Raw genomic sequence first — 12,941 nt, 5'->3', positions numbered from 1 at the left:
ATAATAACTTGGATTTTGTGACAGCTGAGCACATAGTGTTGTCTGGGAGATGGGGAGGGTTGTTGCACAGGGTCGTAGAGAGCTAGAAGTTCTCTACAGCAGGGATGTCCGATATGATGGCCCTAGCCACCCATGGCTGTCAAGCACTTGAAATGTGGCCAGTGTGACTAAGGAGAAATTGAATTTCTAATTTAATTTAATTTAATATTAATACTACTGAGTTGATGCAAGCGTGATTGAATTTACTTAACTTGAACAGACAGATGCAGTTTTGAAACTGATTTGATTTGCCTTTGAAGCCAAAGCGTTTCTTCTACAAAGACTAACTAGTTTTGTCAGTGCAGATGCAAGTATCAAAAGAAAATGGTCTTTTGCCACTTGATTCAGTTATTAGGAAACTTTTAAGAATGTCTAAAACAATCTGGATCTGTGAATCTACTTTTTTGGCTATAAATGTATGAAATCCAAATACATATTAAATATGTCCAATGAAAATTTAATGTCTGAATTGACATGTACTGTGAGTACAAAACGAGCACTGAATTTTGAAGACAGTACTAAAAAAGACTGAAATACCCTGTTAATAACTTTTATGTTTATTACATGGTGAAATGACAAGTTTTTGATATATTGGATTAAATAAAATGTATTACTAAAATTCATTTTATTCATCTTTTACCATTTTAATGTGGGACCAGAATATTTTACGTTACAGTAAGTGGCTCGAGTTCTATTTTTATTGGGCAGCACTGCGCTAGTGTGTGGTGTGTGGGGAGGCCTCAGAGAAATCGAGTCTCAGGAGGCAGCCCTGTGGGGCCTTGGGCCACAGGACAGAGTTTTGGCTTCCTCTGACAGGCGGTGGGCATCACTGAGGGCTTCCCAGCAGGGGCAGGCGTGCACAGGGACCTGAGTGTCAGGGAACATGCCTCACTGTCTTGCCTGTGGTCTCCTCCACATTCCAGAGCACCTGAGGACACCCACCTCCTCTCACTCTCCTCTGCATCTGCCTCCAGGTCATCCTCCCTGGCCTCCAGTGCCTCTGGTGTGGAGTCCCTGTCAGAGGAGGAGCTGGCCCGGATCCTGGAGCAGGTGGAAGAAAAGAAGAAGCTCATTGCCACCGTGCGGAACAAGCCCTGGCCCATGTCAAAGAAGCTGACAGAGCTCAGGTGAGCAGCCTGGTGGTCCTTGTCCAACAGGCCCAGCTCCTTCTGATGGGAGTGGGAGTCCCTTCCTTCTTTCTGCCCTAAGGGGCTTGACAAGAAGGGGGATCCATCCTCCCACCCTCCCCAGCACAAGCACAGCACTTGGGGGGGCAACACTAGAGCAAAGGCAGGCCCTGCTCTTCACCACCAAGGGGGGGCTGCCTGGGAGAGATGGAGACTCCTTGCACTCCTGACCTGTGTCCAGCCCTTCCACTGCCTGCCTGCCCTTTCTGTCCCATGCCCACCTCATCTGGAGGCTTCTATGACTCCCTCACACCCAACACCGACATGCTGTCCCTGGGGCAGCTTTCTATGACCCTCTTTCTCAACAAAAGCAGCTCTCTCCTGTATTCTTTAAGCACCCAGAATCTCTCCGTGTGTAGCACATTTCTTGCTGGTAATGATCTGCCCAGTGAGCAGAGAGAGGGTCTGGCTTAGCGACTCTCACATCCCTATTGCCTGACCCAAGGCCAGGCTGGTGCTGATGCTTTGAAGCCAAAGCATTTCTTCTACAAAGAAATGAATGTCATTCCATGAATATCATTCTGGGAATGGTAACAGACCTCACATCCATGCCACTCCTCTTTTCAACCTAGCCACTTCTGTGGTTTCCATATGAAAGGCTGGCACATCAAGCATTTTGTGATTCCTTAGTCTCTGTTGCAGTCTTGAGATAGGAGTAGAAGTCACATTGCATAACTTGTGGTTCTCTGCTAAAAAAATTCCCATCCAACATTACTGTTTTCCCCTAGGCTCCTCCTCTGTTTTTGTGCCACAGCATTGGGGGTGACACTCACTTTCCGCATTATTTTAGATAAAGCCCATTTTCCCAGGCTCTTCTCACACCAAGTTTCCTCATGGCTCAAGTCAAACTCCTCACCCTTTAAGTCAAGTGATGGGCAGCCACGTTTTGACACTGGCTACTCCCACGCAGTGCAGACCCTGACAGCTGATCTGGTGCACAGAGCTTACTCCTCTGCCCTGCAAATTATTACACTGTCTCCTCTGCAGCTGCCAGAAGAAACCCCTCCAGTAGTGCCTCCAGACCCATGCTCCAGGCCATTGCTGACCAACAGACTTTCTGCAATGTTGGAAATAGTCCTAAATCTACACTGTCCGGTACAGTAGCCACTAGCCACAAGTGCCTCCTCAAGAGCACTTGAGATATAGTTAGTGCGAAGGAGAAACTGAATTTTTTATTTACATTTGTTTCAATTTAAATTTATGTACAGCACGGTGATTATAGTTAATAACAATATGCTGTATAGTTGAAAATTGCTAGGAGAGTTGATTGTAAGTGTTCTCACCCCCCAAAAAAAACTATGTGAGGTAATACATATGTTAATTAGCTTAATTTAGCCATTTCACAATGTATACATATTTCAAAACATCATGTTGTACACCATAAATATATCCAATGTTTGTCTGTCAATTAAAGCAATAAAATTTTTTTTAATTTAAAAATTTGAATAGTCCCATGTGGCTAGTGGCTTCGGTTTGGATGGTAGGTTCAGCTCTAGGCAGTGCACTGTCTTCCTTCCCAGCTCCTTTTTCTGCATCCCTTCTCCTGCTCCCTCCAGGCTGGGTTCCTCCTCTTGTCAGCTGAGTGGAATAGCCACCTGTCACTCTAACAGAACCTCACCCCCACTCAGGTGTCAGTTGAACACATCTTTTATTAACAGTGGAAAAAGACCAACCTTGATGCTTATGGAAATGAGATCTCCAGCTGGCTGGAAGTCTCAGGGATGATGAAAATCCCCGACGGCTATTCAGCTGTTCAGAGGAGAAATCTGACATCTCCTCCCTGGCTCTGAGAGGTAGAGTTGCTACTCCTGGCAGGGTGGGCAGTGGCCAAGGCCTGAGAAATTCAAGAGACCTGTCTCTGTCACTGGAATAGGTCTCCAGAGCAAACAGTGGGTCTCTTCCCTCCAAACCTCCCTTCTTGCCCCTTCCCTCTCCCAAACCTCTTATCTTAGGCTCAGATCTAAGGCTCTCCAGCCTCTGGGTTGGCCCTCAAGCCAGTGACTCTATCTGGAAGACCTTTGCATTTTGCCAGCCCACCTAGCTAAATCCTACATACCCTGTAAGACTTAGGCCAAGTGTCCCCTCTTCAGGGAAGTTTTTATTGCCCCTCCCCACATTCAGGCTGAGTTATTTACTGCCCCTCAGATCCCCAAAGCACTGTCCCCTCACTTGACTGGATGCTCTTGTTTGCAGAGCCATATCTTCTTCATCAATTAATATTCTTCCTTTTTTATATATAGCCAACATTTGCTGAGCACTCCCTATGTGCCAGGCACTGCTCTGAGTGCAGTATGTGTAACAGTGCATTTAATCCTCACAACCACCCTGTGATATGGACACTATTATTTTTGTACCCATTTTACTGATGAGGAAACCGAGGCACATATCAATCATGTGATTTGCCCAAGGTCACACAGCTAGTTAAGTGACTCAGCCAGGATTTGAACTCAGGAATACTGGGTCCAGAGCCTGCACTCTTAATTTGTAATCAGCTCTCCAGAATTGCCAGACATTCTAGAACGCATCCCTTTGCTTCCTGTATGATTTCTTTTGGGGGCAGTAAAATCTCCAACTGCAGATAGCATCCCCAGACTACATCCTCTTTTTTATAAGCAGTGGTATGGGGGCCCTGTCTCTGGCCCAGGAAAGCGGCTGGCTAACCTGGGTGTAGTTACTGGGGCTATCTAAGAAGGAGGGCAAGGCAGAAAGAGCAGCAGCAGTGAACTGGTGCACACCTGAATTCACACCTCTGCCACATCCGGGAACTTAGGCTGGCTACCCAATCTCTCTCAGGCAGATTTCCTTCCCATACCCTCCCCGAGCTTCACATTCCTTACTTGTAAAATGGGAGTAATGATATCTACCTCACAGGGTTGTTCTGATGAATTCAAAATATTTATATTAAGTGCCCAGCGCATAATATACAATTAATAAATAGCAGTTGTTATTTTTAAAGCTTGAACATCTTTTGTGCCAGACACTATGCTGAGCCCTGCGAGATGAGGTTGGGGAACAAAGATGCACCGGAGAGTCACATGGACATCATTGACAATGATGCAGGGTAGGATGTGATGTTGGCGTAAGAGCTTCTAGTGCTCACAAGTCAGATGTTCATTTTCATCACAGAATTAGTCAGGTGTGTCCCTCAGCTTTGTCAGAAGCTTAATGTCTTAGAAAATCAGACTGCTTGCTTTCTTCAGAAAGATCAGAAGACTTCTTCTAGAAATATGGAGTAGACATACTTTTCCTTATTCTTCCTACTAAGTGCAACTAAAGCCCTAGACATTGTATATAAAGCAGACATAAGAAGACTTGGGAAAGTGGAGAGAAGAAGGTAAACTGGATAAGGACCTCTGGACCAAAGGAACGACAAGGCATTGAGTCCCCTGGGTTTTCTTTTTGCCTTACATATCCCAGACTGGATATTGGAGAATCTGGCAACCTGGAAACACCAGTAGACACAGATCAAAACAACTGCCCAAGAAAAGCCTGCTCTCTTTAGCCAAAGGGCCAGAAAACAGATAGCCTGGAAAGATGCAAACCTTTTGGAGAATAACAACCCTACTCCAGCCAAACACCACAAACAAAACAGCAGCCCCATCACCACCCCTGACAGCAGCAAAGACCAAGTGGGGAAGCCTAGATTTGCCCCCTTCCCAGACTCTGAGAAGGTCAGGCACCCCCACCAGAGTGGTGTCACAGAAGGCCAAGTGGAGAGCAGGGACTTTCATCCCCACCAGGCAGTAACCAGACATGAGTCAAGGCCCGCTGGGGAGTCTGAACTTTCATCCCTACTCAGCAGTACTAGGAGCCCCTCCCCAACCCCAGGTGTTAAAGGAATCCAAGTGAAGAACCTAGACTTTCACCCACATCTGGAAGAAACAAGGCAGCATCCCCCTTCATGCACGAGATGGCAGAGGAGCCCTGCTAAAACACAAGATTTAAATAAGACCCAGAGTTTTATAACATCCAATTAGAGACTTAAAAAACAATGTAAAATACCAGTAAAACAAAGTTGGTTTTTTGAAAAGATAAACAAAATTGACAAACCTTTAGCTAGATTAATGAAAAAAGAGAGAAGACTCAAATAAAATCAGAAATGAAAAATGAGCCATTAGAATTGACACCACAGAGATACAAAGGATCACAAGAGACTGTTACGAACTATACACTAACAAATTGGAAAACCTAGAAGAAATGGATAAATTCCTGGACACAAACTTACCAAGGTTGAATCATGAAGAATTAGAAAACCTAAATACACCAATGATGAGTAATGAGATTGAAGCAGTAATAAAAAGTCTCACAACAAAGAAAACCCCAGGACCAGACATCTTTCACTGCTGAATTCTACCAAACATTTAAAGAGCTAATACCAATCTTCTCAAACTTTTTCAAAAAACTGAAGAGGAGGGAATAATTCCAAACTCATTCTACAGGCCCAGAAATACCCTCATACCAAAACTGGAAAAAGACACAGCAAAAAAAGAAAACTACAGACCAATATCCCTAAAGAACATAGATGCAAAAATCCTCAACAAGGGCCGGCCCGGTGGCGCATTCGGTAGAGTGCAGCACTTGGGAATGCGGCGGCGCTCCCGCTGAGGGTTCGGATCCCATATAGAGACCAGTCCACTCACTGGTTGAGTGCGGTGCGGGCGCGACACTGAGGGTTGCGATCCCGTTGCCGGTCGCGGTACGGGCGCGACACCGAGGGTTGCGATCCCATTACCGGTCACGAAAAAAGACAAAAAGGAAAAAAAAAATCCTCAACAAAATGCTAGCTAACCAAATCCAACAACATGTTAAAAAGATTGTTCACCAGGATCATATGGGATTCATTCCAGGGACTCAAGGATGGTTCAGTATATGCAAATCAATAAATGTGATCCATCACATTAACAGAATGAAGGGAAAGAATCCTATGATCAATTCAATACATGCAGAAAAAGCATTTGATAAAATACAACACCCACTCATGATAAAAACACTCAACAAATTAGGTATAGAAGAAATGTACTTCAACACAATAAAGACCATATACAACAAACCCACAACTAATATCATAGTGAATGGACAAAAATTGGAGGCTTTTCCTCCAAGATGTGGAATCAGACAAAGATGCCCATTTTCCGCACTCTTATTCAACATAGTACTAGAAGTTCCAGCCAGCACAATAAGGTAAGAGAAAGAAATAAGGGCGTCCAAATGGAAAAGAAGGAAGTTGAACTATCCCTATTTGCAGATGACATGATCATATACATAGAAAACCCTAGACTCCATTAAAAAATTCCTAGAACTAATAAATGGATTCAGCAAAATGGCAGGATACAAAATCAATGCACAAAACCAATCATGTTCCTATACACCAATATAAAATATCTGAAGATGAAATCAAGAAAGTAATCCCATTCACAATAGCTACCAAAAAGATGAAATATTCAGTAATAATTTAACCAAGGAGGAGAAAGCCTTCTAAAATGAAAACTATAAAACATTGGTGAAAGAAATTGAAGACAAATAAATGGAAAGATAGCCCCTGTTGTAAGAATTAATGTAATCAAAATGCCCATATTACCCAAAGCAATCTATAGATTCAATGCAATCTCTATCAAAATACCAATGATATTCTTCACAGAAATAGAAAAAATTATCTTAAAATTTGCATGGACCCACAAAAGACACCATTTAGCCAAAGCAATCTTAAAGAAAAGGAACAAAGTTGGAAGCATCACTACCTGACTTCAAAACTTTTTTTCTGACTTCAAATTATATTATAAAGCTATAGTAACCAAAACAGCATGGTACTGGCATAGAAACAAATTGATCAATGCTACAGAATAGAGAGCCCAGAACTAAACCCATGCATTTACAGCAAACTGATTTTTTTTTTTTTTTGTCTTTTGTCTTTTTTCCATGTCTGGCAACAGATCGCAACCCTCAGTGTTGCCCCCGTACCGGACCGGGGACCGGCAACGGGATTGCAAACCTCGGCGTTGCTCCCGCGCCTCGCTCAGCCAGTGAGCGGGAACCGGTCTGTATGTGGGATCCGAACCCTCGGGTGGGAGCGCCGCCACGCTTCCCAAGCGGCGCACTATCCAGTGCGCCACCGGGCCAGCCCAACAGCAAACTGATTTTTGACGAAAGTGCCAAAAATATACACTGGGGAAAGGACAGTCTTTTCCATAAATGGTGCTGGGAAAACTGGATATCCACATACAGAAAATTGAAACTAGGCCCCTATCTCTCACTATACACAAAAGTCAACTCAAAATAGTTTAAAGACATACATTTTAAACCTGAAACTAGTAAAAGAAAGCATGGAGGAATGCTACATGAAATGGGAGTGGGCAGCACTTTTTTGAACAAGACTGCAAAGGCACAGCCAACTAAAGCAAAAATAGACAAATGGGATTACATCAAATAAAAAGCTTCTGCACAGCAAAAGACACAATCAACAAAGTAAAGAGACAATCTACACAATGAGAGAAAGTGTTTGCAAACTATACATCAGACAAGGGTATAATATCCAAAATATATAAGGAATTCAAACAACTCAATAGCAAAAAAACAAATAACCCAATTAAAAAATGAGCAAAGGACCTGAACAGACATTTCTCAAAAGAAGACATACAAATAGCCAAGAGGCACCTGAAAAAATGCTCAACATCACTAATCATTAGGGAAATGTAAATTAAAACCACAATGAGATATCATCTTACTCCAGTTAGAATGGCTATTATCAAAACGACAGAAGATAACAAATGCTGGCAAAGATGTGGAGAAAAGGGAATCCTTCTACATTGTTGGTGGGAATGTAGATTAGTACTGCCATTGTGGAAAATAGTATGGAGATTCTTCAGAGAACTAAAAATTGAACTACCTTATTATGTAGCAATCCCACTGCTGGGTATATACCCAAAGGAAATGAAATCAATGTATCAAAGAGACACCTGCACTCCCTGTTCAATGTATCAAAGAGACACCTGCACTCCTGTGTTCATTGCAACAATATTCACAGTAGTCAAGAGATGGAATTAAACTAAATGCCTATCAATGGGTGAATGGATGAAACTGTAGTGTGTGTGTGTGTGTGTGTGTGTGTTTACAATGGAACACTATTCAGCTATTTAAAAAATGAAATCCTGTCATTTGCAGCAACATGGATGGAACTGGAGACCATTATGTTAAGTGAACTAAGCCATGCATAGAAAGACAAATACCAGATGATCTCATTCATATTTGGAATCTAAAAAAAAAAAAAAAATGTGGTTCTCATAGAAGTGCAGAGTAGAATAACAGTTACCAGAGGCTGGGAGGACAAAGGGGCATGGGGGAAGGGGCAGTAGTGGACTAATGGGTACAAAGCCATGCTGACTATTTTAAGTGAATCAATGTACAGTATATGCATGGATTGAAATAATACACTGTACCACACAAATACATACAAATAAATGTTAAAATAAAAAAAAATTGGGGGCTGGCCAGTTAACTCAGTTGATTAGAGTGTGCTGTTTTAACACCAAGTTCAAGGATTCGGATCCCCATACTTGCCAGCTGCCAAAAAAATAAAATAAAATTATAGCACTATCTAAAGTGGTTCTCAATGAATGTAGAGAAAATGTTTAAGATAAATATATTATAAATAGGGTGGGTAAAAGGACATAGAAAGAAGCAAGGATTCTACACTTCACTCTTACTACTAAAATGTCAGCACCAGTAGACTTTTATAAGTAAACTATATGATATTGGATATAAATATATATAATATGTATATCATGTATATCATATATAATGTAATACCTAGAGCAACTACTGAAAAAGCTATATATAAGAGATACATTCAATAACACTATAGATAAATCAAAATGGAATCCTAAAAATGTTCAAATTACCTTCAGGAAAGCAGAAATAAAAAACAATAAACAGAAAACAAAAAATTAAATGTCAGACTTAAGGTTTAACATACCAGTAATTACATTAAATGTAAGTGCTCTAAATATACCAATTAAAGACAGAGATTGGCAGAGTGGATTTAAAAAATGACCCAACTATATGTTGTCTCTAAGAAATGCCTTTAAATACAATGATATATGGAGGTCGAAAGTAAAAGGATGGGGAAAATATACCATGCAAACATTAACCAAAAGAAAGTAGGAGAGGCTATGTAAATATAAGATAAATCAACTTTAGAGTAAAGACTATTACCAGGGACAGAGAGAAACATTACATAATGATAAATGGCCAATCAACCAGGAAGATATAGCAATCCTTAAAGTGTTTGCACCAAAGAAATCAGTAGTGTGGGTTCTACAGTGTGTTAGTTATCAAGTGCTATGTAATAAATTACCCCCAAAACTTAGTAGTTTAAAGCAATAATAAATATTTATTATCTTCTGTGGGTTTGGCATTCAGGAGTGCTTAGCTAGACAGTTCTCTTGGAGTCTCTTATAAGGTTAAATAAATAATTGGCCAGGGCTATAGTCACCTGAAGGTTCGATTAAGTCTGGTGAGCTCATTCACATAAATGACCAGTTGGTAGTGGTTGTTAGAAGGAGACCTTAGTTTTTTCCCATAGGCTGCTTGAGTGTCCTCATGATATGGCAGCTGGCTTCCTCCAGAAAAGGGGGAATTCAAGGAGGAAATCACAATATTCTTTATGTCCTAGTTTCAGAAGTCATAAACCATCACTTCTACACTTTCTATTCATTGGAAGCAAGTCACTAAGTCTGGCCCACATTCAAGGGAAGGAGAATTATGCTCTACATTTTGAAAGGAAGAATGTCACATAATTTGCTGACACTTGCTACATATGGGAAGCCAAGCATGCTTGGCCAGCTTCAGCTGCCCTCAAACTGATTCGGTCAAGTCACTAGAGTAGAATTATGCTCTACATTTTGAAAGGAAGAATGTCACATAATTTGCTGACACTTGCTACATACGGGAAGCCAAGCATGCTTGGCCAGCTTCAGCTGCCCTCAAACTGATTCGGTCAAATCACTAGAGCAGATGCCTAGGTTTGGCCAATCTGAATTTCCACTTATAGTGAGCTCAGCATCTGATTGATTCTTCTCTCCTCGACTAAAAATGGCAATTGCTTCAGAACAAAGAGAAACACCAAACCACCCTGTCCCAGACCACCTTCGACATCTGGCCACCTGCAACCTATAGCAACCTCCTTTTGGCCACCCCTGTACCCTATTTTCCTCAAGGTGTCTTCCAGATTTCAGGTTGACTCTCCCAATGTTCTGCATGGGGCAGCAAAGCTCTGTAAGGATGCCATCAAATGCGGGCTGCCCTGTGTCTGTCTTTACCTCTGCATCCCAAAATTAAGTGTGATTTTGAGTCTGATCTACTACACCTGGGAGGAGTTTTTGGAAATGTTATCTCTGAAAGATGCCTTGAATCAACTTCAGAATCTTCCCACTGTGGAAGGCCACATTGCCAAGCCCCTAGATCAGGAACCTGGGGGAGGGCAGAGTTCCTCCCTTTACCCTCCTGGGCTCAAAAAGAATCTTATTAGCTGCCTGCTCTAGGAGCTGCCTTTTCCCCAGAAGGGGAAAGAGTGACTACCTGGTTGATGAAATCACTGTGCATACCTCATGTGAATTCATAAATGCATTCAATTCTCATAACATTATCCCTATTTTTAGATGAAAACTCTGCTACTCTGAGAGGCACAGCAGCTCACCTGGGTCTCTCTGGCACTAAAAGCCATAGAATATACCCCCTTCCCTTCCAGCAGTCATCTCCGGTCACCCGACCATGTTTTCCAACCTGTAATTTTGGCTACTTTGTCTACAAGGAGGGTCTTCCTAGAGGCAAATATGAGGGAATTCAGAAGTGATCTCTGTGGTGTGGCTGCCCCTGAGAGCACTTTCAATAACTGCCTCCTCTGCTGAGTGCTGGAGGGGCCCAAGGGAGAACAATCACTTGCCAAAAGTCACCTTGAGATCCAGGCCCCTGGAAGCTTCCTCAGGCAAGGGCTCCCTCCTCTTTTCCCTGTTCACTACATTTACTGCACACCATTTGGACTGAGGAAAGGAGAGCTGAGCTTGCAGAGATTCCTATTTGAACAGGACACTGCTAACGAGGGCGTGGGAACAAACACCTTATAAAAGTAGAATTTGCAGCAATTGGGAAGTGCAGGGCAGGAGCCAGTGTTTCCATAAACCAAAAACCAAATGCTACCTCTGATCGGGAAGAACGTGATATTCAGGATCACAGATAACATGTTAAAAGGAGTTTGCTGTAAAAATGTTATTCTTTATACACCTTCACTGGGTCCAAAAACGTTTGCCATGTCCATTAAACCAGGTGGACTCTTTACAGTGACTGATACTTGGAGTTTGCACCCAGCCTTGGGGAGGGGCCTTAGGTTTCTTGAGGGCTCTATTGGGGGGGTCTATATGGACATAGAGAAGGGAAACATTTGCTGCTGGGCTCAATGGCTCAGGCACAAGGACTGGCCCTTACTTTTGAGAATCCTCATCTGAAGCCCTTAAATCTTAAAACCTGGCACATTTAAACTTGCAAAACTTCACATGCTTACAAGTCTCTGTCCACTTGTAAGATACAGGAAAAGAACAAAAGTATGAATATCGTGAAACTGTTCTTTGGTGTTGCAGTGGCGTTGGTGGTCACAGATAACTCACTGCCAGGACATCTCCTTCCTAGAGGGGAAGAAGGAGCCAATCCCACTGAGGAGGACATTCAGGCCAGCTTTTGACCCTGGGGTCAGGAGCCAGACAGTCAACCATTAGCATTGAGATATTCAGATATCCCACTAAAGCCAGCCTTGGGATTCACCCCAGGTCAGAATGCAACTTTGACATGTGTCAACTGCCTACACTTGTACTGTGGAGGCAACAGGAACAGTGGTGTAGGTATTGTGTCTGGGCAATGGGGACTGTAGCAGCAGCAGCCAGACACGCAGCCCCACAACGCTTTCTTTTGTCCACCCTGAAGTGTTTGTCATTCTTCATCCACTCGTTTGGGTTTATCCAGCCATTGCTGATAAACCAGCTCTCCAAGGGATAAGAGAGGAGGTGCCCTGACTGTAGCATCTGCTGATTTCCATGGCCTGAAGACTCCCGCCATAGCCAGTTTAAAGCTAACAGTTTAACGACTGGTTGGCCAGGTATTTAACAACCTATTCTCAGAGCCTGTTGTCACCAGTTCCAGCACATCACCCCAGAATACTTAATAGACAGACTGATGCCTGTGTTTCTCACCCTGCTTTTGCTGCACATTCACGCACTCACTCACTCAACGTTCAGACATTCCTCAAATATGGAATGAATGCTGTATTAACTTTCTATTGCTGTTGCAACAAATTACCATAAGCATAACAGTTTAAAACAGCACTCATTCATTAGCTCACAGTTCCGTAGGTCAGAGTCTGGCATGGCGTGGCTGGGTTCTCTGCTCAGGGTCTCACCAGGCTAAAATAAAGGTGTCAACAGGGCAGCAGTTCTCATCTGGGCTCGAGGTGCTCTTCCAGGCTCCCTAGTTGTTGGCAGAATTCATTTCCTTCTCATGCTTTCCATGTGGCCTCCTTCCAGAGCAGCCTCAGCAACAGAGGGTTGAGACTTTTCCTGCTTCTGCTTTCTCTGACTTACCCTTCTGCCATCTCTCTCTCTCTGATTCCTCTGCCTTTCTCTTCTGTTTCTTTTTTTTTTTTTTTTTTTTTTTTTTTTTTTTTTTTTTTTTTTT

At 42.7% G+C, this 12,941-nt stretch overlaps 1 protein-coding gene across 1 annotated transcript in view; it reads left to right on the top strand.

Annotated features, from left to right (window-relative positions):
* The window catches only part of TMC2 (transmembrane channel-like 2), a 94,552-nt gene that overhangs the window by 12,118 nt on the left and 69,493 nt on the right, over window positions 1–12,941 (top strand). Inside the window, exon 4 of the mRNA XM_008589659.1 lies at window positions 1,014–1,166. Within this exon, the coding sequence (XP_008587881.1) occupies window positions 1,014–1,166 (153 nt within the window). The remainder of the gene's footprint in view (window positions 1–1,013; window positions 1,167–12,941) is intronic.

This window comes from Galeopterus variegatus, unplaced genomic scaffold (assembly GCF_000696425.1).
Source record: "Galeopterus variegatus unplaced genomic scaffold, G_variegatus-3.0.2 Scaffold5573, whole genome shotgun sequence".
Lineage (NCBI taxonomy): Eukaryota > Metazoa > Chordata > Mammalia > Dermoptera > Cynocephalidae > Galeopterus > Galeopterus variegatus.
The sequence above is the reverse complement of the archived record's forward strand: the minus strand, read 5'-3'. Positions and strand labels throughout refer to the sequence as shown.